Source organism: Anolis carolinensis, chromosome 1 (genome assembly GCF_035594765.1).
Source record: "Anolis carolinensis isolate JA03-04 chromosome 1, rAnoCar3.1.pri, whole genome shotgun sequence".
Taxonomy (NCBI): Eukaryota; Metazoa; Chordata; class Lepidosauria; order Squamata; family Dactyloidae; genus Anolis; species Anolis carolinensis.
Window position 1 is genome coordinate 266,158,579 of NC_085841.1, and position 26,292 is coordinate 266,184,870.

At 41.6% G+C, this 26,292-nt stretch overlaps 1 protein-coding gene across 1 annotated transcript in view; it reads right to left on the reverse strand.

Moving 5' to 3' along the window:
* Window positions 1-26,292, reverse strand: part of dusp8 (dual specificity phosphatase 8) — a 114,872-nt gene that overhangs the window by 47,260 nt on the left and 41,320 nt on the right. Inside the window, exon 3 of the mRNA XM_003214826.4 lies at window positions 19,003-19,141. Coding sequence (XP_003214874.2) covers window positions 19,003-19,141 — 139 coding nt within the window. The remainder of the gene's footprint in view (window positions 1-19,002; window positions 19,142-26,292) is intronic.

Consider the following 26,292-nt stretch of genomic DNA (forward strand, 5'->3'; position numbering starts at 1 on the left):
GGGTTAGATCAGGAGCATGGACTGTGGAGGCGTCTTCCCAAGAGCGTTCTTCAGGGCCAAAACCCACCCAGTCAATGAGATATTGTAGGCGGCGGCGGTGAAAGCGAGAATCCAAAATGTCCTCAACCTCGAACTCCTCCTCCCCATTCATCAAAACAGGAGGGGGGGCCGGTTGGTCTGTATCAGGACGCACACCATCCGCCGGAAGGAGCAGGGAACGGTGAAACACTGGGTGAATGCGCATTGAACGCGGAAGTTGGAGTTTGAAAGTCACGGGGTTTAATTGCGCCACCACTGGATAGGGGCCAATGAAACGGGCATCTAACTTCCGGCAAGGGCGGTGGGAGGGCAGAAAGCGAGTGGACAGGAAAACCCGATCTCCTACCTTGATTTCGGGACCCGGCTGGCGATGTTTGTCAGCGTGGCGTTTATAGTCCTCCTTGGCTTGGTCCAGTTGCTGGAGCAAAAGTTGTTGCACCGCTGTGAGTTCCTGCAGCCAATCCTCTGCTGCGGGAACCTCTGAAGTTTCAATGACAGGGGGAAAGAAACGTGGATGGAAGCCGTAGTTTGCAAAGAACGGCGTTTCTTTTGTAGAAGCTTGAACTCCATTGTTGTAGGCAAACTCAGACAGTGGTAACAGAGAAGCCCAATTGTCCTGTTGATAGTTTACATAACAGCGAAGATACTGCTCCAAAGTGGCATTGGTGCGCTCCGTTTGCCCATCTGTTTGGGGATGATGAGCTGAAGATAAGCGAGAGTCTATGCCCAATAGTTTTTGTAGTGCCTTCCAAAAACGAGAGGTGAATTGAGATCCACGGTCTGTGACTAAACTCTTGGGCAATCCATGTAGTCTGAAAACATGTTGAAGAAATAAATCCGCAGTTTCCTTGGCCGTGGGGAGGCCTTCGCAGGGAATGAAATGGGCTAACTTGGTGAATAGGTCCACCACCACTAAGATCGTGGTGAACCCACAGGAAGGTGGTAGGTCAGTGATGAAATCCGCGGAAATTATTTCCCATGGGCGAGATGGGGTAGGAAGGGGGTGTAAAAGCCCTGAGGGCTTCTCCCTTCGTATCTTGGAGCGCTGGCATACTGGGCAGGTGTTGACATATTTTTCCACATCCTTGCGGATCTTGGGCCACCAAAAATCCCTTAGGATCAGATGCATAGTTTTAAATAGTCCGAAGTGCCCTGCTGGTTTGCAGTCATGACACAGACGAAGCGCCTTTTCCCTGCCCGGTCCGGGTGGGATATAGACATGATTTCTATAGCAGAGCAGCCCATCTTTAAGCGAAAAGGGGAAATGCAGACCTTGGCGAAGTTGGTCCTGCGCCCAGGCATCTGCTTGCTGACTAGCCCTGATTTCTTGAGCACAGATGGGTCCTGGAGTAGGGGAAGTTGAACCAATGGGAATGGATTTGGTGTTCCCCACCGTGAGCGTGGCAAAGTTCTCAGGTTGTAGCAGTTGGGATTCAAAGGTCTCCTTGCGTCCTGCAGCGTATTCCGGTTTACGTGACAGGGCGTCTGCTTGCTTGGTTTGGGCTGGGGTCACATAATGGATCTGGAAGTTGAAACGTTCAAAGAATAAAGCCCAACGTTGCTGCCTCTGATTTAGTTTGCGGGCAGTTCTTAGATGTTCTAGATTACGATGATCAGTGTGGACTTCAATGGGAAATTTGGCCCCTTCTAGCCAATGTCTCCAAGTTTCAAAGGCTGCCTTTATGGCCAGTAGTTCTTTTTCCCAAATGGTGTAATTCCTCTCTGGTGTGGTTAGTTGACGAGAATAAAAGGCACAGGGGTGGAGGTGATCTCCCACCGGTTGTAAGAGTACAGCCCCAATTGCCACATCAGAGGCGTCCGCTTGCACCACAAAAGGGGTTCCAGGATTTGGGTGCTGTAGAATTGGCTGGGAGGTGAATAGTTTCTTTAGTTGCTGGAACCCTTTCTCTGCTTGATCAGTCCAGCGGAAAGGCTGCTTTCCACGGATGCAGCTAGTGATGGGGTCGGACCAGCGGGCAAAATCTGGAATGAACTTGCGGTAGTAGTTCGCGAACCCCAAGAAACGCTGCACCTCTTTCTTGTTAGTTGGCGCCCGCCATTCCAATACTGCTGAAACTTTGGCTGGATCCATGGAAAGCCCTAGAGGCGAGATGCGGTAACCAAGGAAATCTACCTCTTGTAGATCAAAAGCGCATTTTTCCAGCTTGGCATAAAGTCCATGATCCCGCAATCGTTGTAACACCATTTTGACGTGGTTCTCATGTTCTGATTGTGATCTGGAAAACACCAAAAAATCGTCCAGGTAGATTATCAAGAACCTGTCTAGATAGTCCTGAAAAATGTCATTGACAAAATGCTGGAACGTTGCGGGGGCTCCGCATAAACCGAAATTCATAACTCGGGACTCAAATAATCCGAATTTGGTCTGGAAGGCGGTCTTCCACTCGTCCCCTTCCCTGATGCGAATTAAGTTGTAAGCCCCCCGAAGATCCAGCTTGGTGTAAACCTTGGCTCCTCGAAGCCGATCCAGTAGATCCGAGATTAAAGGCAGGGGATAGCTGTTCCGCTTGGTGATATTGTTCAATGCTCTGTAGTCCACCACCAAGCGTAGTTCCCCTGACTTCTTCTTCACAAACATCACTGGGGAGGCGGCTGGGGATTGAGAGGGTCTGATGAATCCCTTGCGAAGGTTTGTCTCTAGGAATTCCCTGAGAGCTTCTTGCTCTGGTTCAGTCAGGGAGTAGAGATGCCCTCGCGGGATCGGGGCCCCCTCCACCAAGTCAATGGCACAGTCATAAGGTCTATGTGGGGGTAATTTTTCGGCTTCTTTCTCATTGAATACATCCCAATACTCGGAGTACTTCTTTGGCAAGGTGATGATGGGCTCGGTGTCTGTGGCATGGCATACCTTGGCTACGAGGCAATGGTTTTGGCAGTACGGTGAAGCAAACTGCAGTTCTCTGTTGGACCAGGAGATGTTAGGGTCGTGGAGAGTCAGCCATGGAATTCCCAAAATCACAGGGAAATGGGGAACCTCGGTAACAAAGAAGGAAATCTCTTCCATATGTTCCCTTATCCACATCCTGGTGGGTTCCGACCACTGACTTACGGGGCCCGTCTTGAGGGGACGGCCGTCTATGGCTTGCACCACACGGGCATTCTTGAAATCATGATATTGTAATCCCAGAGAGTCGGCATACTCTCTATCGATGAAATTGTTGGTAGCTCCAGAGTCTATCATGGCGTGGATCATGACGGGTCCCCTTTTTGCTGACCATAATGTGACCACGAGAAGGAACAGGACCCCGGTTGGCGGCTCTTGGATGGATTTTTTGACCGGGTTGGCGAGCCCCTCTACACCCGGTCGTTGGCTTCCCCCGCCGGCTGTGTGCCAGTCGGCTCAGACGCCTTCGTCTCCGTGGAGGACGCCGCCGCAAGACGGGCGGCAGGCTTCCCTTTGGCTGGGCACTCTCTGGCGAAGTGGCCCCCGTTCCCGCAGTACCAGCAGAGGTTTAAGCGTTGACGACGGGCCTTCTCGGCGGCATCTAGTCTGGGACGCACATTGCCCAACTGCATCGGCACCTCCTCGCCTCCTCTGGGGTATGGGGTTGGCGGTGGGGGTCTCCACACCGGACGTGGCTGAACGCTGGCGGGAGCGGGGGGTTTTGCCCCGGCTCTACTGCCCTGGCCTCGAACCCACTGTTTCCTGTTGGCAATCATGACTTCAGCCCGTAAACATTGATCAATGAGTGCCTCGAGGGTCTGGGGAGGATCCACCTTGGAGATTTCTTCCAGCATTTCAATGTTGAGACCCTCCCGGAATTGTCCCCTGAGGGCTACATCGTTCCAGCCGGTGTTGTGGGCCAGCACTCGGAACTCGGCTATATACTGAGACATAGGTCTGTCTCCTTGGAAAAGGCGACGGAGTTTGTGACCGGCTGCCTCCAAATTGTCCTCGATTCCCCAAGTCTCCTTGAGGTGGTCCAAGAAGTGTTGCGCTGATCTTAGGTGTGGAGAGGCTTGGTCGAACAGTGCCGTCGCCCAGCTGGCCGCTGGCCCGTCTAGAAGACTGTAAACCCATGCCACTTTGATGTCTTCTTGGGGAAACTCGGCAGCACGGGCCTCCAGATAAGCTTGACATTGGCGACGGAAGACATGAACCTTAGAAGCTTCTCCAGTAAACTTGGTTGGCAACGCCATGGCCGGAAGACGAACTCCGCGTTCCTTCAAACCCCTTATTTCTCCATCCTGTGCATTGAGCTTATCACGGATTCGGTCCACCTCTTCCTTGTCGATGGTGTAGGTAATCGGCTGGCCGCTCGGCCCAGGTACGGTTCCGGTAGACATTCTGGCCGAGGTTAATTGGTGCTTAGGGGGGCGGAGTCAAACTGTCACGACCCAGGCTGCAGAGCACCAATAACCATACACAGAGGCCAGAATCTATCTAATATCTTTATTGTAGGAATATATAAAGTTAATAAAAACAAGTGTAGAAAATAGTCCAGAATTAGACCTTTCAGGAAAGGTCAGAATTAGTCCAAAAAAGCAATGTCCAATAAGAAATATTAAGGTCCAAAGTTGTAATCCAATAACCGAAACACTCACTTTGCCAAGCAAAGTGAGGGGAGATGACAAGGTCCTTTAGTCCATGAAACTTGAGCGAGGCTAGAAAATAACTTGATACTTGAAACAAGGCTTGAACGTGGAACAAGGTAACTAAGAACAAGAACAAGGTCCGTGGAATAACTTGATAAATCCGTGGAACAAGGCAAGGATTGATCCTGGGAAACAAGGCAAAGTCCGTAGATAAACAAAGGCTGGGAAGCAAGGCGAAGGCTGGATAGCAAGGCAAGGCTTGAGCAGGAGCGAGGCTTGAACCGGAGCGCGCTGTCCAGACACAACTCGCTCCGTAGGCTGACGAATTGACTCCGCGAAGTTACTACGCGGGTAAAACACCTAAATAGAGTCTAGCTTCCCGCCGAAGCAGTTCTCTGGGAATCAGAACCGAAAGCTAACTCTGAGACCAGATGTGAGACTCCCCAAAGATTCTCACGAGAAGCAGTCTTAATTGGCCACATTCTTAGCTGCAATCCTCGCACTCCTGCGCGAAGCTGAATCTAAACTTCTCTGTTGTTTACAAAACTCCCGACGCAAGAATACGGGAGAAGTAGGCTCTGGGCTTGTTTGACATACTTCTGGGAGACAACTTTCTTGCAGGTGCAAGGTTCCCAGATCTGCCTGGGAAAGATCTGGCTGAGAGGAATCCAGTTCAGACTGGGAAGGTAAAAAACCCAAGTTTTCATCTTCATCAGGAATTACAATGTCCTGAGCAGGACTACAAGGCCCATGAGTCATCACACGCTATTCCATAGTTCCTTGCAGCATCTATGAATGCCCAAAGCATACTGCAGTCGAAGAGCTGACTGCTTCCATTTGGGAGGAAAGCAATAGCTGTTAACAAACCCTCAAAGCAACCACCCTGTTCCTTCTAAAGCTAATTTAAAAAGCACATAGAAATATTGCTAAAAACCACCTGGCATAGCCATCCATTTTAAGACTGACCTACTGTGAGGAAAGTGCATGCTCTACAAGAATAGATGCCATGTTAGTTTCACTAGTAATGGGGTCAGGTGCTAATACAGCTAGTGATACTAGTCCTAGTACAATGTGCTTACTGTGGGTGACTGAACACATAGAAATGCAGTGAGAGAAAACTTCCACTGCAGACAATGGGTGTTTTCAGCCTTCCTATTTATCCAACGATCTATACCATTTTTTTTCAAGCTAGTGTGATCTCATAATGCTAATGATTTTTTTTTTTGCATGACCAAGTGAATGCAATGGCCTCACATCAGAGTCAACAAACTCCCAGCACCTTTTCCACTCATTTTTGTGGATGGAAACCAAGGAAAATTCTTGTTTCCAATGGTTTCAAAAGAGCTACCTTACTCAGGGTGCAATTCTGTCTATGTTTTCCTTTTGTGTGGGACTTGCTTATGAATAAACATGTATAAAATTGTGTATCACAGCTCCAAAAACAATCCCACAAATGGTCCCAAGCCCCAGAGAATTTGCCAGAGTGCTGAAGCCCAATCCTGCTCTTGGCAGGCTCTCCCCATTGTGGAGGAAATCTGTTTGTTCCCTTCCTTTCAGGAATAGACAGTGGGTACTCGATCTTCTCCAGAGCAGAGGAAAGGGTTCTTAGAGAAGGCAGCTACTGTGTCACAACCTGTGTTTGACATGCTAATGTTTTCACCCCTCCTGGAGCCAATTTTGTGTGTGTGTGTCAGGAGCAACCGGAGTTGCTTCTGGAGTGAGAGAATTGTCCGTCTGCAAGGAAGTTGCCCAGGGGATGCCTGGATGTTTTAATGTTTTACCATCCTTGTGGGAGGCTTCTGTCATGTCCCCGCATGGAGCTGGAGCTGATAGAGGGAGCTCATCCGCGCTCTCCCCGGATGGGATTCGAACCTGGCAGCCTTCAGGTCAGCAACCCAACCTTCAAGTCACGAGGCTTTTATCCCCTAGGCCACCGGAGGCTCCTTGGAGTCAAATGTAAAGGGGGAGTGAGTCTCATACAGACTTTCTTACCTACATCAGCCTGACACCATTGCTGCTGACAGCACAAACTTAAGAGGGCTTCTTGATAAACCAATTATCAAAAAAGCACAGAGGTGTTGAGGGAAGAGCTGCACAAGTTGCTTTGAAATCAGAGGTTAAAGAACAGTCAGGCTCCAAAAGGAGCAGCAATGCTGGAATGGAAGGAGTACGTAATGCAGAAAAAATGTTGGCTCAGTACACTTTTTTTTCAATATGACATCAGGAAATCCATCTAAATCAACAGGCTTTCTCCTCCTGAATATGGAAGACAAAAAGGAGGTCTGTTTACAGATATTTGCAAAACAATGTTTAACAACTACTCCCTGGGAAAATGAAAAAAAAAGTCATTTTCCAAGAGTACAATACATTTAATTTCTGGTTATTCCTCCTCTTCCAAAGATGTCCTATGGCCATTGCCCACTTTGCCTCCAGATTGCCACAAAAAAGACTGCAGGTCCATTGTAGCTAAAGGGGCTCTCCCCTTCCATAACTTTAGTAATCTTTTGGTGTCCCTCTCATGTTCCAAGTTATTGAATTCTCTTCAGGAAACATTAATACCAAGCTGCTACATGAAGAGGTAAACAGCTTGATAAAGGCATTAGCAAGGACAGCAAAACAGTACCATACTGAGAGGGGAGCTGAATTTGCATGCATCCAAATATCAGAGCTAGGAAGCTCTCTTACCAACCACAAAGGGTAAGTGAGCAAGGAGCCTTAGCTCCAATAAATAACTACAGCAGCAATCCAATTTTTTTCTACAACAGGGAAATTCTCAGCACAGCAAACTCAATGGTTTCATAAGCCAAGAGATTTTACTAGCTGTCAGCTGCAGGGAAATTCCAGATGGGGTTTCTCAGCCCAGTGGGAGCGCTTTGTAACCCTGCCACAAAAGATCAAGGATTATACATGATGCTTTTGTTCACCAGTATCTTCTCTGTGGGTCTACCGTTGACAAGGACAGCAGAATCTGCTATCCATGCCTTTTATTTAATCATCAGGCTATTCATTTTGAGATTTTGGTATATCTCACCTGTCTGCTCTTTGCTAGAACATTCTTTCAAGTCCCATTTGACCCAAACCTTCATGTTAATCCAAAAATAATAATTTAACAATTCTTGGGACTAAGTATCATGTCCTATGGACGCCCAATTCAAGTACAAAAAAAAACCCCAAAACAAATAAAGCAAGTGACTTTCTATCTGCACATGGAGCATTGTTTCCTCATTTGCATTGACTTTGATACATGCTCAACAATTCTTTCATTTGGTCAATAGACAAAGTTTCTGTGCATTTACTGGGTGCGCACAGAGAGAAGTTTCAGTATGTACATATACACCCTAACACAGAATTTGCTTCAGGGCCAACATGGCTAGTGCTGCTTTTTCCTGTACTAACAAATTGGATGGTGTGTGTATCCATGCACAAACACACAGACAAATACATAAGATTCTACGTAGGGTCACTTCTGCTTGGAAGACATATTTTGCACTTGTATTAAAACGAAGTAGAAGACATGATGCATTTGCCAAGGTGACCTTACATAAGCCAACCATCTAAAAGGCGAAGCAGGTATGGAGACTATCATATCTTTCCTAATAGTCATATACACTACTGAATTATCTTTTAAAATGTTCATAGAGAGCTTGGAAATGTACTTTCATGGACAACAAAAATAATAAAATCCCTTGGTCAGCAAGATGGCAGTGTGTATTATGCATGTTTTTCTGCAGCTAGATCTTCAGAAAATAACAGCAGAATGGCCTTCAGACCACCCAAGTAGTGAAGCTGTTAGTCTAAATTAATAGGCAATGCCCACACTAGATGAAAGTGTGAGTGTATTAGAATTTTAATCCGCCTGCCTCTTTTAAGACTTCAGCAGCTTTCTTGTTTTGAGTCACGATTTCCATATAAAACTCGGCAGCCGTGACCCAGTGTTCTACATTTCAGTTCCTCTTCTCCACCCAGCACATTAGTGGTCTGCATTTGACATTAGTAACTTGGCGGGCTCCAGGGCATGCAGCGCATGACGCCACAGCAAAAAAACACATCAGAATCTTTGCCAAAACCTCAGGAAGGAAATTACCAGCAACTTCTGGGAACAGGCTTTCTCTCTCCCCTGAGTGGAATGGTCTATGTGTGCATGTTATTTAATTGAGAAGCAGAACAGACAGGGGTAAATGAATGTAAAATAAAGACACAGATAGGTTGATCATCAATTTTTCTTACAGGCACGAATTTTGCTGATGACAAAATAGATTTCATTAATAGAGTATACTTGAAAAATTAGCTGTTGTTGTTTTTAATTATCATATTCATATCACACTCTTACTTTGAGGAACTCAATGCATGTCAGTTTATTTTCAACATGTTTCTGTGATGTGCCAGTTAGAGGAACATTTCACCAGATGCTGGTCAGCAGTCTTCTGGTGAACCTTCAACTGACTCCTGGTCTACACATATCAAATTGTTCAATTCAATTATTGTCACACTGGGTAAGGAATATGGTCAAACAGTGTGGACAAATTAATCCAGAGGACCATAGTTGGTTGAGGCACATCCTAAGAAGTGATATCTTTTCCAGAATAAGAGGTTTACATTAAAGAAAAACTACTTTCACAGAACCATGGATAAAAATGATATATTAAGTAATGCCTACAAAATATATGTTTAAAATGCTAGCTACTATGACAAAAGTATCCTCATCTGAAGGTGGGATACCTTCATTATAATGCAGATTTTGCCTAAGTATTAATATTATTACTCATAGTAGTGGTTAGCTCAGATGCTTTTCTGTCTCTCTATACAGGCATTTAAAGGCTCTTCAATTGCTCCAGCCAAGCCCCTTTTAAAACAAGCAGAAAACTACAGGAAAGGCTAATCCAAACAAACCAAACAAGTAGAAGAAGAGAGTAGCCCAGTTGAAAGAGAATGGCAGGGTTTGAACTGGATGGCCCATGTTGCCTTTTCCAGCTATATGATTTTATGAAAAATTGGAAGACAGAAAGGGCAAAGAAGACAAGCAAACATGGCTGAGATGTACAAGTGTTTGGAAATAGCTAGAAGAAAATCCAACATTACCCATTATTTACAATTTTGTCCAGGAGACAATGAATTTTATTTGAAACTCTCCTTCCCCTTAGCAAAAGCAGAAGATATTTCCATGTCTCTGAGTTAATCACCAATGCTCTGGATGTGCTTGGCTTTTCCCCTACTGACTCAACAGGCTCATGGAAAACCCAGAGTGATGCAATTCATCCAGGCCTCTATAACAGAAGTTGTGTTAGTTCTAGGACACTATTATATTTGATTTATCTTTTTGTGAGGATCAGCTGTTATTTAAATTAATTTGCTTGACTGCAATACCAGATAAACATGTGCTAAAGATGACTGTACAGAACAAAAATGTCAGCACAATCACTCATCCTAGCACTTTAGCATCTCTCCAGATTACTGTCTTGTGTATAATATGAACTATCCTAACTGTGGGATACAGGTTCAAATTTTGTTGACAGAGAAAAAAAAACATTCCCATCATTGGTTGGAAAGATTATGATTTAAGCAGTGTTCAATCCCAGCACTACCTCCTGCAGTGTGCAGATCTGATTGACTACATTTGGGGTTGATAGATTTTGCACTAATTCATTACAACAGGACAAACAGGATTTGCAGGAATGCAGGAATTGTAATAGCCTCCCTTTCTGACTGAATAAATCGTGTCCACTCATAAAATGTACCTAATGGTAATGGTGATAACGTAAGAATAGTGATAAGGTCTGAACGAGGTTTTTAACAATCTGAGTGAAAGAACATGTGAAGATGTGCAAAAGGAAACTCCAAGCCTCCGGTGGTGCAGTGCGTTAAAGCGCTGAGCTGCTGAACTTGCAGACTGAAAGGTTGCAGGTTCGAATCCAGAGAGCAGAGTGAGCACTCGCAGTTAGCCCCAGCTTCTGCCAACCTAGCAGTTAGAAAACATGCAACTGTGAGTAGATCAATAGTTACCGCTCCAGCGGAGAGGTAACAGTGCTCCATGAAGTCATGCTGGCCACATGACCTTGGAGGTGACTATGGACAATGGCGGCTCTTCAGCTTAGAAATGGAGATGAGCACCAAGCCCCAGAGTCAGACACAACTGGACTTAATCTCAGGGGTAAACCTCTACCTAACCTAAGAAACTCCCATTTGGGATCATAACTTTTTGAACCCCTAATTCATGGCCCAATGGTTTTCCAGGTCCCATGGGTGGGGGGGGGGGGGGCAATGCAGTCCACCAGCCCTAGTAGTTGATCACATCTGCCTTAAACAAAAATAGGTATTTGTATGTTCACAGTAAAACCATCCTGACTGCTGCCTATCTTGTGTGGTATAGCCAAGTTTGAACTTTCTGCCTTACTTCTAAATACATGTGAGCAAAATTTAGCAGAATACAAACACAGCACCAAGTGAATTATAATTGCTTTCTGAAGAAAACTGAATGATATGAGTTTTTAAAATGACAAAATTCTGATACTAGTATCCATTTCTTCATCATTCCACAGGCTTTCACTAGGATTAACTTTAACCAGAGTACAGGCAATTCCCGAGTTACAAATATCCGATTTACAAATTATTCATAGTTACAAAGGGGGTGCAACAACAGGATGTGAGAGAATTCTATTCCTAGGAAAGGAAATTCTCTCCTGAAAGAGTTATCATGGGGGAAAGGTGTCTCCACTGAAGCTTTCTCACCAATCCTTGTTTCCCCAACAAACCAAAAATTTCAAAATCCATTTATCATTGGGACAGAAAGTGAGGTGAAATCTTCTGAACAGGGACACCGGAAGCAAAACAAACACCACAGGGGTGTTAACCCTTCCCTATGCTATGCAAAGCTTTATGCATGCAAAGCTTTATATACTTATATATTCGAAGATAAGCCAAGTTTTTCAGCCCTTTTTTTAAGCTGAAAAAGCCTCCCTCGGCTTATAATGGGATCAAGGCCAGCAATGGAGCCTGAAGGCTACAGCTTGCAATATATGATATATTTCTCTCTTACCTTCCCTTATCAGTGTGTTTTCTTTTGCAAAGCCTCCCTCGCTCTTAATCAAGGGATTGCTTTGAAAAAGGAAAGATGCTCTTGCAAGTCAGGAAGAAGAAAAATATATATTCATTAATCTTATGAAAGCATTTTCCCCAGAAATATTTGTTAAACTCTCCTACAGATATATACCCTGTTTCCCCGAAAATAAGACAGTGTCTTATATTAATCTTTGTTCCCAAAGTTGTGCTAGGTCTTATTTTCAGGGGATGTCTTATTTTTCCATGAAGAAGACTTTACATTTATTGTTGAACAAAAAATGAACATTTATTATATACTGTACAATAGTTGTCATCACAAACCAGTATAACCAGACAAACTGTGAATCCTATCAGTAATTTCTTGTTCCTACCATTATTTCCATGTACAACAATCTATGGTACATACATTTACCAATCCTGCATGCTCTGTGTTCTGTTTAATGGGCATGCTTCCAAACAAAAACTTAGCTAGGTCTTACTTTTGGGGGGAGGCCTTATATTTAGCAATTCAGCAAAACCTCTACTAGGTCTTATGTTCTGAGGATGTCTTATTTTCGGGGAAACAGGGTAGGCATTAACCCCTTGCAAGCTTTTGCAATCCTTATGTACCTATATATCTCTATCTATCTATCTACATTGATTTTATATATGAATTTTCCCCTCATATGTTTGCAGAGAGAGGATTTGCAAATGTTTCAGGGGGAAATGCATATGTGACAATAGTATCTATAATTATAGATCTATATCTAGCTCTGCATTGTTTATATAAGCATTGAATGTTTTCCTGTTACTATGTTGGCAGCTGGCCTGAGTCCCCATGGGGAGATAGGGTGGGATCCAAATGAAGTTTTTATTATTATTATTATTATTATTATTATTATTATTATTATTATTATTCTACTTATAGAGCTAGTTTATTGTTTTTCTTTGAAATATGATAAATATTCAAAAACATTTAACCTACTGATGTCTCGATTAATTAAATTTTATTGGTATCTATTTTTATTTTGAAATTTACCAGTAGCTGCTGCATTTCCCACCCTTGTCTTATACTTGAGTCAATAAGTTATCCCAGTTTTTTGTGGTAAAATTAGGTGCCTCAGCTTATATTCGGGTCAGCTTATACTCGAGTATATATGGTATATTTATTTATGGTTGGAGTTACATTTTAAAAAGTATCTGTTCTGACTTATATACAAATTCGGCTTAAGAACAAACCTACAGAAACTATTTTGTTCATAACATGGGGACTGCCTATACTCCTTACAGTAGAGATTGGGTAAAGGTATTTGCTAGCAATTATAAGTTATCTATTTTACTGTGTACTTAGTGAACCTTGATGGTGTCCTATTAATTTCATTGTGATAACAATTCCATGATAAAGCTACACAGCCTGCTACATCGGCTGCTAATGAGATGTCAGTGATTCTTTCTAAGACAAAAAAAGATAACGAAAGACTTTTCTTAATAACTGTGCCCTACAGACATTTGAACACAGAGGACAAAGGAAAGCTTAGGCTCTTCATGGCAGCAAGAAAATTGTATTTTTTTCATAAAATGTATTTTATGCCTTTCGAATCCTAGTTCCCTATATGGAAAATTTTGGATGGATATAGTGCAGTGTCCTCCCACTGAATCTCACCTGCACTGTGAAGTGGTACAATCCACACCAAATGGAAATAGGGGCCTAATTTTCAGTATCAGAAGAACTGTGTGGGTGAGGGGAGCTCAGCAACCCTTTTCCACAACTCCCCGTGGCTTATTTCTTCAGTCATACAAACACACAATTTAGTATTTCCAGATAGCAGAGATCTGGTCCCTTTTCTCCAACCATCAGAGTGAAGGGGAAAAATCTCAGGGTGAGGGGACTGCCTTGAAAAGCACATGCATGAATGTGTGTACACTACTTTTTTGTTAGTTTTTGTGTTTCTTATTTGAATGGCATACTCTGTTCAAGTGTGATTGAAAATAAATGTATCAAGCTTTATAACATCACCTGAAATTTCTGGGTCTCGGGTAGTACTAACGTAGCACGCCTACTGTCAACTCACTTTCTGAATCAGAGATGGGCTGGTTGAAAATGGCCTGTAATTCCAGACTGATTGTTCTAGGTTCAGTATGTGGAGTCTGCAAGCTGCTCTTAAAACAGCAGCAGCAATTCTCTTCTCCTCTTCCTCCTCATGCTCTTTTAAGGGGATGGGACTGGGATAACAGAATCACAGAATTTCCTCATTACTCATACTCAAAGGCATGCCATTTCACACATGACATTTCCCCCTGTAGAATATTACTCTATACAAAGAACAGCATATATTTGTGCATGTATCATGTCAAGTTTGAAAACAATACATTTGGTAGTGATTGCTGATACTTGAAAGCTGCAATTCCAAACACATATAATCACTGCAAAATCCACACCTGTGCCATTTTTAAACATGGCAGTATATACTGATGTAAAACAAGAATCCGCTGGGTATAAAATACTATGTGTGAAGCAGAGGTGATCACCCAGAGGTCAGAATGACTATGGTAAGTACAAGAATGAAAAGGGTAGCACCATATCCTAGGATCCCTTCATTCCTCTGCATATCAAATGATCCTAGTTGGTCTGATCCTGCCAGAGTCAAGTAGACCTGAAATGAACTTTGTGTATTTCTGCTCCTAATGCAACTAACTATCCTCTTGTGTTAAGAAACAATGTACAGCAATTGTAAATACGTAGGTTGGTAATGGACTGAATGATTGTTGCTGTTCTCTAAACAGGGTCACCAAATTAATGGATGCTTAATAAAACAACAATCATTCCCACGGAAATATAGCCAGAGAATACACCCTAAGATTCAGGACGATGATTAAGCTCAGACAAACAGAGAAGAAAACTAGCAACAGAAGCCTAATTCTGTTTTATGTTTTATGTGTTCACTTCTTAAACTGAAGCAAAGCAGGCTAAATTAACCATCAGTATGTCCCAGTAAACTGATTATGTTTTCAAGACTGTTGCCATATAAGCTCTGCACTGAAGAGTGTGTCTGGATTGCCTGTAAACCTTGATTCAACCAATCTGTGTAGTACAGAAAGCAAGATAGATGGAAGAGCTGCTTTCCTCACCTACAGAACAGACAAGAGTTTTAACCTTCCCCTGCCTTTCCTCTCCTTTGTCCTCATTCATTCATTCATTCACGCCTCTTCCTTGGAGCCTGCTAGGACTGTAGCTGCATGCACTCTGTCGAAAGGCTATAATTAGAATATGATGCTTGCTGCACTTTTACTGCATGGGCTGTGGTTTCAGATAAGAATCCCTCAGGGACCCTGATTCATTCCAATGAAACCGTTAGCATCATCCTTCCGAATGAATCCATAGATTATTTTTTCAGAGATATGGGAAAGGACTCTTCTCATTCATGCATTCCGTAAACAGTAACAAGGTTAGACATGGCTGAACCACTGGGATGGAGACTGGGTGGTAGTTGTGGTGGGAATATTTGGGCTTCAGTCTTCCTTTCTGCAATCCTATTTACTAGACTTTATTGCACAAAGAAGGCAAACCATAACTGAAGCTGAGGAAGGAGTCTAAAAGTGATGGTTCCTATTTCATGATGTTTTGTGCATCCAGTTGCTAGTTTGCCTCCTCCCCATGATAAACCTATCTCCTGCTAATGATGGGAAAAATCTGTCAATATCTGCACACCATTCCACTACCATGCCAGCATGCCAGAGCATGATTCTTCCTCCCACATTTGTGATTCCTAAATTTTTGATATGATGTTTTATTTGCATATTTCAAAAATAGCTTTAACTGGAATGGTGAAATTGCTCTAAAATATACACTAAGGCATAGTTATGGGGTTGTTGTTTTTTTTTCGTGTCTGGAGCAACTTGAGAAACTGCAAGTCGCTTCTGGTGTGAGAGAATTGGCAGTCTGCAAGGATGTTGCCCAGGAAACAACCAGATGTTTGATGTTTTACTATCCTTGTGGGATGCTTTTCTGATGTCCCTATATGGGGAACTGGAGCTAACAGAGGGAGCTCATCTGCTCTCCCCGGATTCAAACTGCCGACCTCTTGGTCAGCAGTCCTGCCAGCACAAGGGTTTAACCCATTGCTGCAATGAGGTTATGAAGTACAACCACAGTTGCATGAATGCAGAGATGTGCTATAATGAGGGTGCCTGTCCCGACATCTTATCACTATCAGTGATCATGTGACTGCTGTGCAATAGTGGCTTCATAGGATAAAGTCCATTATTCACCTTCTCTACCACTGCAAACGTAAATACATGTACCACTGAGTAATTCCTACTAAACTGAACAAGAATTTAGGTTTGACCTGTGAGCACACATTTCTACAAAAATAAATCTGCTAGTCACCTTTTTCAAGGGACTCCAAACAAGATTCACATGCAGACCCTTGTTATGAATTGTGATACAGATGGGGAAAAAAGGCAACAAAAGAAGCAAATCAGTGTTAGCATGGCACACGCACTGATGCATAACATAAGCTGTGCTGATTCTACTGAATGGGCAACACTCCCCTCTGCTGGGCAAAACAGACTTTATAATAGCTGACTTTGGGAGAACTACTGTATCCTTTTAGTCTTATGGGAAGATACCAACTGCACAACAATCCTGCTGAACACGTACACACGTACACAATAGCAAATCTCCACACATATCCTTCCATAATCAAGTGCTCAGAACATGTGGCCAAGTTTGGGATAAATGGTTCAAGTGATATCCCTTTCCTTCAAATCAATTCATTAAATCATTGCTTACTGTAAATCATGGAATCCACTCTCCCATTCCTTGTTCCACTATGCATAGTATTGTGAGCAAAACCCACTGATGAAACACCTTCCATGGCTGTGTTCAATAATCAGATTACAATTCTACCTAGACAAACTGCTAATTTAAAAGCTAAGATACCAATCCTTGCTACATGTTGTGGTAGTAAATTCCATTAAAAATACATCAGGGTGTAGCACTCCACGGTTACAACACTAAACATGGAATTAATTTGTGGCAATTCACTGAATAAAAATTTAATCTATGTTTTAACATTTCATAACTATACCCAACCATGGAACTATATTTACTTCCTAAACACATATTAATAAAATACGTTAAATATCCCTGAGCTCTAAAACAATAGTGTAAATAATAGGATTTTAACTCTCCTATGTTTCTGACCTTGTCTTATCCTCCATCCATTTCTTCTGACCTTCAAAATATTTTCAATTCTGAAATTTCTCTCATCTTTTAGCTTTCAAATCCTGAAAGGGCTATGGTAATTATCAGTTATATGAAATCACAATATCAACTCAATAATGTTACAAACAGTCCTACCATGAAGCGATTTATCACACTTTGCCATTACAGCATTATGATATCACATTAATTGCCAAAGCTCTACAACAAAGAATATTGAGATTTGTGGTTTTGTGATATAGTTAAAATTCTCCACCAAAGTGCTGTACTGCCTCTCCAAACCACAAATCTCAAGAATCCATACAATATAGCTTTGAGAGTGAAAGTGTTATCAAAGTGCTATAATTTTGTAGTGAACAAGACACAGTCTCATCTCATTCTGGAACACATGTCCATATTTGGCATCAATTCCTGTTCAATATAAACTGATAAAAAGGGAGCGCTGGAGACTGCTACATATGCACAACAACTTCACAGATATGGGCCAAGTGACATTTTTAGGATGATGATATCTGACACAGAAGCATCAGAAGATGAACTTCGGAGAAACACTGCACAACATTCATTTTTCTTACATCTTTTATGTTACAGAGAACTTAAAATCCTTCTTAAGCTTAAAAGTCTTTTTCTATGTACAGTAGAGTCTCACTAATCCAAGCCTCACTTATCCAAGCCTCTGGATAATCCAAGCCATTTTTGTAGTCAATGTTTTCAATATATTGTGATATTTTGGTCCTAAATTTGTAAATATAGTAATTACAACATAACATTACTGCGTATTGAACTACTTTTTCTGTCAAATTTGTTGTATAACATGATGTTTTGGTGCTTAATTTGTAAAATCATAACCTAATTTGATGTTTAATAGGCTTTTCCTTAATCCCTCCTTGTTATCCAAGATATTCGCTTATCCAAGCTTCTGCCGGCCCGTTTAGCTTGGATAAGTGAGACTCTACTGTATTTGCAGGTGAAATGGCCCTGGTTCTGGGATTCTAGTTGAAGCCTTATTCAAGCCAAACAGCATTAACTAATGGTGCCTGACATCTGCAGTCCTGCAGTCCTCACTATTAATTCTATTCCTGCCAAAATTAAGTAACATTTCCTTTAAAATGTGTTCTTGCTCTACCTCAAACGCTATTTCTTTTCATTTTTAAGCACCAGACAAAGAGGTGAACTAACAAAGATTTGTAGAGTGGCTCAAGTACAGCATTTCCAGGACAAAATATTTACATTAAGCCAATCACAAGTACCAGAGATCTGTAGCCTTGCAGATACCAGGATAAGCCATTTCCTGCACCTTAATAATAATAATAACAACAACAACAACAACAACTTTATTTTTATACCCTGCCTCCATCTCCCCGAAGGGATTTGGGGCGGCTTACATGGGGCCAAGCCCAGGTGGTTACAATCATTGTAAATAAAACACATCCACGTAAAAGCAGATCCAAATAAAACATAATAAAATCACATCAAAAATAAACATGGATAGTAAAAAAAAAACCCTGAGTAAACTCATAAAAATGAACTGGGCCAATGAAAGTGCATAAAGTGAGGAATGTAAACTAGAAAAAGAAGTAGGTAACCCAAACTGTTAACATTGGTAAGGGCTTGGGATGAGGTAAACATAGGAGCTATTTCCAGCTAAAGGAGTAGAATAAAATGCAACAGATATGTTACTGATCACCAGGATGAAACCTCACTTGCTTTATCGTGACATAAAACAATATTTGTTACCCAATAAACCTCTCTGTCTCGTAACTGTGTGATTAATGTCAAGAGTATCACAAGAAATCGTGTGACATTTTCCCACTGATTGTACAATCAATGCAAGAAAACTAGTTGCAGGACTTGTGCAGCATAAATCATACAAAGAGAAACTATATTCACTAAGGCCACTAGCACTATTTGAAAGGACTGGATTTAACAGTATTTCTCAGTCTAGCAGTGCTAGTTCAAAGGAGTGAAAAAAATCCACAGGGGATTCACAAATTACAGGAATTATAGTTGAAGCATACCAAGTAGCAAGACAAACTAATCAGTGGTTGTCAATTACCATTCTACACTCACAGTTATGCACATGTGGTCAGCACTCTCATAAATTATTTCCCTTATCAGTTTTTCACTTCATTGCTGCCAATTCTTACCTGTAAGGATGAAGACGTTGTGGAAACAGCTGTCGAGCTTGCTGAGAAGAATGGAGAGAAAACTGTCAGAGGCCAGTCCATTTGCATCCTGTGTGCTCTGGTCGTAGACTACTACATCTTGGTGCTTTTCTGCTTCCACCTGTAAGAGAAATGCCACAAGAAAGTCTTAACTTTAAACAGAGGTTGACCCATAAAAACTACTGGTACACAGATATGAAACAAAGAAATGCTAGAGCAAATTTTATCCAGGGATAAAATGGTTTGTCCATTCCCTCATGTGATTTCTCCTATATATTTTTTAAAAAGAAATAGGTGGAGGAAAAAGCAGAAGAGGGACATTCCAACACGAGAAAGTTGTTTATGCTAGTGACTATAGAAACTGCAACAGAACACACTATTCTTGTTTATGTAAGATGATACATACTGTTACTTTGCTCTGCATCACAGATTTGGCCCTACCACAATACAGAACGAAATTGTTCTTCAGCCATAGTAGTTAAAATGGATTCACAGCAGTATAACTGTATAGTGTGAAAGGGTCCTATATCTTAATGCAGTCTAAGCTAGTGGTTCTCAACCTGTGGGTCTCCATGTGTTTTGGCCTACAATTCCCAGAAATCCTAGCTAGTTTTCCAACTGTTAGGATTTCTGGAAGTTGAAGGCTGAAACATCTGGCGACCCACAGGTTGAGAACCACTGGTTTAAGCGAATTTCTTGGATGGCCAAGCCGGTTCAATTGTTCACAGGCAGAACAAAAGAGAAAACATAACTCTAGTATGATAAAGAATCTGGAACCACTCAAATGTATTCAGGAGCTATGTATCGTATTATATAGTATACTATCTGAAGTTTGAAGAGGGAGAAGATATAATCGGCACTAAGACACTACTAATAATGCTGAGCTGCCCAAGTAATGTTGATACTTGATATAAAAATTCAGAAAATTTTAAATCACGTAGTCTTGCTTCTAGGCTATTAGAATCTCATCTCATAACAAAGACTCCTATGGCACCTTAAAATCTAATACATTTTTCATACATGAGCCTTGTAAGGTGTCTCAGGACTCCTTTTTGTTATCCCACCCAAATAAAAATCAACTCAAATGTCTGCCATTTGGAAATGGTTGCTATGGTCACAAAATATATAGCTACTTTAAATGTCACTAATAAGGGATTTAGCAGAACAAATACGATCCACCACTGTGAGACAGTATGATAATTTCAGACCCACATGGTGCTCAGATTTCTCCTTCCGAAGGGGATGGGTACCTATGTCACGTAGACACAGAAGAAATAGAAAAGAGTTCTTCTTCTAACATTGTTTGTAAATCCAAAGCCCTCTGACATCTTTTCCCACAGAAATTAAAACAGAACAAGTATGATTGTCATTGAAACAATACTCTCTTGCTTCAGCTCTTCATCTTCATGCTTCCTACACCATTTTCACCCCACAATATTGGCAGGATCATTTGTTAAGTCTTTAGGGACAAAGTATTTTGTTTAAGAAAATAGTAGCACCTTATCAGTTTTTCACCATGGTAAAAGAAATCATGTATTCATGGCTCCATAAAAAGGGTGGGTGGAAAGCAATATATTCATTGCATCCTTCAGAAGGCAGGTCCTGCCATTCATAAGCATAGCTTTTCCTCTTTTCTGAACAAGGATAGAGGTCACACACATTCTGAGTACTAGGAACACATCCGCTCTCTTCCCCAGTATGAGAATAAGCTGTTCTTGGCCATCTGGCCTATAATCAGTTGCCTTTGCAGGATTTCTGTATGGCACAAAATGTGGTATGTGTGTGCGTACATGAATGCAAGATAGAGCAGGGAACAGAGAAAGGTTGAGAAGATCTCTCTGCTACAACCAACTAACGTAAGCAGATCTCATGCAGGCACAACACATACTTACAAAAAAGACAGGCTGGGATTCACCACATTAGGTCTGTATCCACGTGTCTTTGATCCCCACTCTGGGACAAAGGAATGGTCTTCCAGTGACAAGGCTCTGTCGCATACCTAGGCAATGGCATGAGTAGTTCAAGGCAGAGAATGCATGACACAGTCAGGGGCTGCTGTGCCTAATGAAAAGGTTAATGCATTAAAGGCTGATAAAATCCTCACAGTGCCATGGCTCAATGCACCCACTGAATAGGCTGATGGGTGGCATACGTCGGCCTTCCAAGCTGGTGGCCTTCTGCCCTCTAGTGCAAAACACATCTATCATTCTCCTGTCACAGAAAAGCAGCTGTGGTGAAGGAGAGCAACAGAGAGAGAAAGAGAAGGAAGGAGATAGATAGATAGATAGATAGATAGATAGATAGATAGATAGATAGATAGATAGATAGATAGATAGATAGAACACACATAACAAGGCTTTGGGGAAGGGAAAGGAATAAATAGCAACTTCCATTACATTCCAGATAGGCTTGAAGCGTGAGTTTAAGTCAGCTCTGGAAACTACGGTATACAAAATGAAGTTGGTTTCCAATCTCCAGACCATTCACTTTTGAATGTGCCAAATTCAGGATAGCTGTATAGAACTAACAGTCATAGAAAATAACACCAATATAGGTCTGTGGCATAGCTATTCCCTCTACAGCTATTCCTAACTACACTGTCTGACAACTAATCTGTTATTTATTCTCCTAAAAAGCAATGGCTAGCCTTAACCCATAGGAGCTGGGTTGGAGTTGTAATACAAGTTGCTGTCTGATTTCTTTAAATAACAGTCTTCTTACAATACAGGCTTTACCCTTTTCACAGCAGCTCCACACCAGGTCAACATTTTCACTAGGCTATTTCATCACCACATCCTAACACTCCTTTGTTGGCCAGACACGCATCAATTCCCCATCACTGTATGTGTGAAATTAGGACTTATATTGTGTTATCACAAGGACGGAATATAAATAAAGTGTTATTATCACCAACAGTTTTGTTACTGGCCACTATTAATAATACAATGCTCACTGTCAGTACTTTTTGCATTCTGTTTCACTCTGACCACAAATCCAACAGCTCATGCCTAAACCATAAAGATCATACTGCATTCATTTGAGAACAGAGACCATAATCTACAAAACCTCATGCCTTAATATGTCTTAAAGGGTCACACAACTTTGTGGTGATATTTCCCTCTTTATGGTACAATAAACCACATTTGCCATCTTAACATCGATTCATCCTTTTAGAGCTCTTGATTATTCCTCCTTTTAAAAAGACTCTAAATAATATGATACTGTCAGCAAATGTATAATTGCAGTTTGGTCCTTAAGATTAATGGATTCACTAAGGTATCAGACAATTTCATCAATGCATTAAGATGATGGAGAAGGTAGTAGGAATGCAAACTCAGAGGCTATGGATGAGCTTTTTCCAGGCATAATGGATCTCAAAGAGTCAGAGATGTTATTGTTCACAATATTCTACCAGAAAACAGACTTATTTTATCTGTGTGATGTACTTCAAATGAGCAGATGCTATAAGGAAAGAACCCTACCCAGCCATCCATCCTACCCCCCACATGGTACCTTTTTTTGGTAAAGCTTAGTGATACAAATATAAATGGGAAGCACAGAAGCCTGAATGAATAGAAATGGCTTCACTATTCTACCCTTCCATAAACATGACTCTCTTCCCCCCTCCAAAAAAGCTGAGGCTACAATCTCACTTATCCACATAAACTCAGAGTTTAATTAAAATGCATTTTGATTATTTGTTTTCAAGTGGTTCAGTCAAATACGATTCAGGTAACCATAATTACTCTTGTTTATGCCCTCTTCTAGTTCTGATGCCATATCCTAAATATTTGGCCAAAAGGTAAGTATGAGCAGGAAACCTATGTTCAGTATGAGAACCAGCTATCACAAATATGTTGCTAGAATGACTTTTTTTAAATGATTGGGTAAACAATGAATTAATTGCAATCCCCTACCAATTTCCGTGAACAGCCGAACTTTGACAACAAAGGCAGCTACAAGGGCATTGTGTTGAATTGTAGGAAGGTTGAATTGCATGTATTTTATCAAAAAATAAGAGGAGGTACAAAATGAGGAGCCATGATCAAGCTGGCCACTTAAACAGGGAATCCTTGTGTATTCTACAGTATGTTCAATTTCCATGAAAATGATCAGTGCCAAAATGCAAACCTTTTTCTGCAGACAGGCATTTGGAAAAGGATAAGGGGCATGTTGTTGGGGAGGTTATGGATGGGATTTTTGGGGGTATTAGGCATTTTAAAATGCATTTTACCGGTAATTATATTTATTCTATTTTAACTGTATTTTAAACCTAACATACACAGCACTGTTTAATTGCTTTTTTATTTTTGTAATTGCTTTGTTTTATATTGATCAAAGTATGTGACTATTAGTTGCCTCGAGTCCCTTTGGGGAGCAAGGTGGTGTATAAATAAAATTAATAATGATGATGATGATGATGATGATGATGTAGTGAAATTACTTTTACAAAGCTAAGGTTTATAAATTCACCTTGAATAATTCTACTGGAGCATATGTGAGTCTCACATGCCTAGAAGAATCAGTGCCTAAAATTCACTGTACTTTCTGGGATGGAAGAAAACCACATTTTTGCATAATTCCAACATTAAATGTTTAAAATGCTTAAGCAAGCCTAAATAAAAACAACGAAAACTATATCCTATGTATCTTTTTCTGGACACAGAAAAGTGTCCAGGTCCAGAAAGAAAGCAGAATCTATTCCAAGTTGTTTTGAGTTCACTTGGCCTGTTTAGCCATGTGTAGTTGCTTGGCAACTTTCAACACATCCCTTGCTGACTGATTTGTGTCTGGCTGCCAGGTTGAACTCTGAGGGATGCTATTGATGCTAATTTAGCCTTCAATTATGACTGTCAAAACAAACCACTCTAAGAGAACAGTAGAAGTAAATGCCAGGCATATTGTGTCTCACTAAATATTTCCAGTGTAAAGGGAAATTTGGTATCCAAAACTCAAGGGGGTCTGGAGTTGAGCAGAAAAGGGATTATTAAAATGTATGACTTGAGGAGAGGCAATTGCTTTTCACATGGTCTAAAATGAGAGAGCACACTCAGGTGTAGGTCTTATGGGTGCTCTGTCTTCAATGCTTGAATAAGATGTGTGTGTATGTGTGTATAATTAGTCACAGATTAAATTAATTTCTCACTTAAATTTCCCCCCAGCATCCTGAGATTATTCTCAGAATGCAAAGATTATCTAGAGAGCTACCTCTGTATTAATTCATTCCCCCACCCCACCCCCGGCACTGACATTAATTGTAATTTCAAGGCTTCAATTGGAAATAACTTCATTTTAAATTGTATGGAAACACATAAAGTTGTAATCAACACTTTCGTTTTATGTCCTAGAAGAATGTTGGTGAAATTAACACAAACGTGCTCAGTTTTTAACTATAGCAATGGGCTTTTTGTCATATGATCTGAACACACCCACAAGACGTAATCCTCCATTAACACCCGCAAGACTAAGGTGAGAGGACAGCCACACAAGTCCAGTCTGAATGGCTGCTACAGGTGGAGGGGTTCTTCACCAGGGCAGGGCTGTTAGGAGAGAAGGAAACAACAGCTTTGGAAACAGAATTATCCCACAGTAGGATTTAGTGTTCCTTCTACACGGGGAGCTTTGTTTGGGACATCACTGAACGGTTGCTGAGCAACGGCAGATGGATGCGACATGGTTTGTATCATATTAAAGTTATAAGGTTTCAAGCAACAGAAATGCCAGACAAGCACTGGCAACATATTAAAAAGCTACATCGAGTAAACACAGCATTGCCTCGACAGGGTTCATAGGCATGTGTGAGAGTGTGTTGGGGGGGGGGGGGGCGAGCTGGATAGCAGGAAGGGGTGTGGATATTTTAAATACATTTCTGCTAAATAGGGTTGCTTTTCCTATAATTGTAAAAGGGATGAATGATAGTTTGCATGGATCCCAGTTCAAGAAGTTCAGTAAGGAATATTCAGAGGAGATTTGCCAATTTCTTCCTCTGAAATATAGCATACAGCACCTAGTATTCACTAGTGGCCTCATATCCAAACATATCTAAACAGGGCTATCTTGTCTCCAGCTGATCTGATCATCTGTCCCCACTAAAAAACAGAGCCACTACTGAAATGAAGAGAAAAGCATATGAAAAATGTTACCTGTGCATTTCTCCATTTTTTTTTGTGTGCTGTTGTTGTTAATTACCATCAAGTCGACTTTAACTTATGGTGACCCTGGGAATGAGACTGCTCCAAGTCATGCTGTTCTCAACAGCCCTGCTAAGATCTTACACACTCAGGGCCATGGCTTCATTTATTGTACTGCTACTAAAAGCAGGGGACTGAGACCAGTAAGAAAATGTTTGCAAGCTCCGTTTTGCAAGACCTTTGTAACTAGGAAGAGAGGCTCTATGATAGGATAAGCTGGACCTCACAGCTTTTGCTCAGAGACTGGCAATCCTGATCAGGAAGACTTTAAACTAGGTTATGTGGAGAGGGAGACATTATGCTTGGGAACAGTAGTTTATCAAGGCCTGGAGTGAACAGACAAAAGGCTAAAGAGAGTACCAAGCAGCGAGAGGAGTATAGTCTCAAATAAACAGTCCCACAGGCTTAAATGTCTTTACACTAATGCCCAGAGCATGGGAAATAAACAAGATGAGCTGGAACTCCTAGCACAACAACACAGTTATGATGCATTAGGAGTAAATGAAACCTGGTGGGATGAGTCCTATGATTGTAATGTAGCAATGGAGGGGTATAACCTATTTCAGAGAAACAGATCAAACAGGAGAGGGGGTGGAGTAGCGTTATATGAAGAGATGCAAGACCTCAATCCTGGAAACCAGGTTGAAAGCATCTGGGTAAAAATTAAGGGAACAAGATGTAGTTGTGGGGGTCTACTACAGACCTCCAAGCCAGATGGAAGAACTGGATGAAGCCTTCCTTGACCAGATGACCAAACATGCAGGAAGAAGAGAAATAGTAGAGAAATAATAATGGGAGACTTCAACTACTCAGATATTTGTTGGAAAAAAAAACTTTGCCGAGAGTACAAAGTTCAAGGAATTCCTCACTTGCCTTGCAGATAATTTTATTGTCCAGAAGGTAGAACAGGCAACAAGGGGATCAGCTATACTGGATCTGATCCTAACCAGTGCTGAGGATCCGGTCAATGGAGAGGAAGTGATGGGATACTTAGGTGGGAGTGACTATGGACTATAACTCCTATTCATCCCCCACTAGAACAGCCATGCTGGCTGGCAGTTTCTGGGAGTTATAGCTCCCA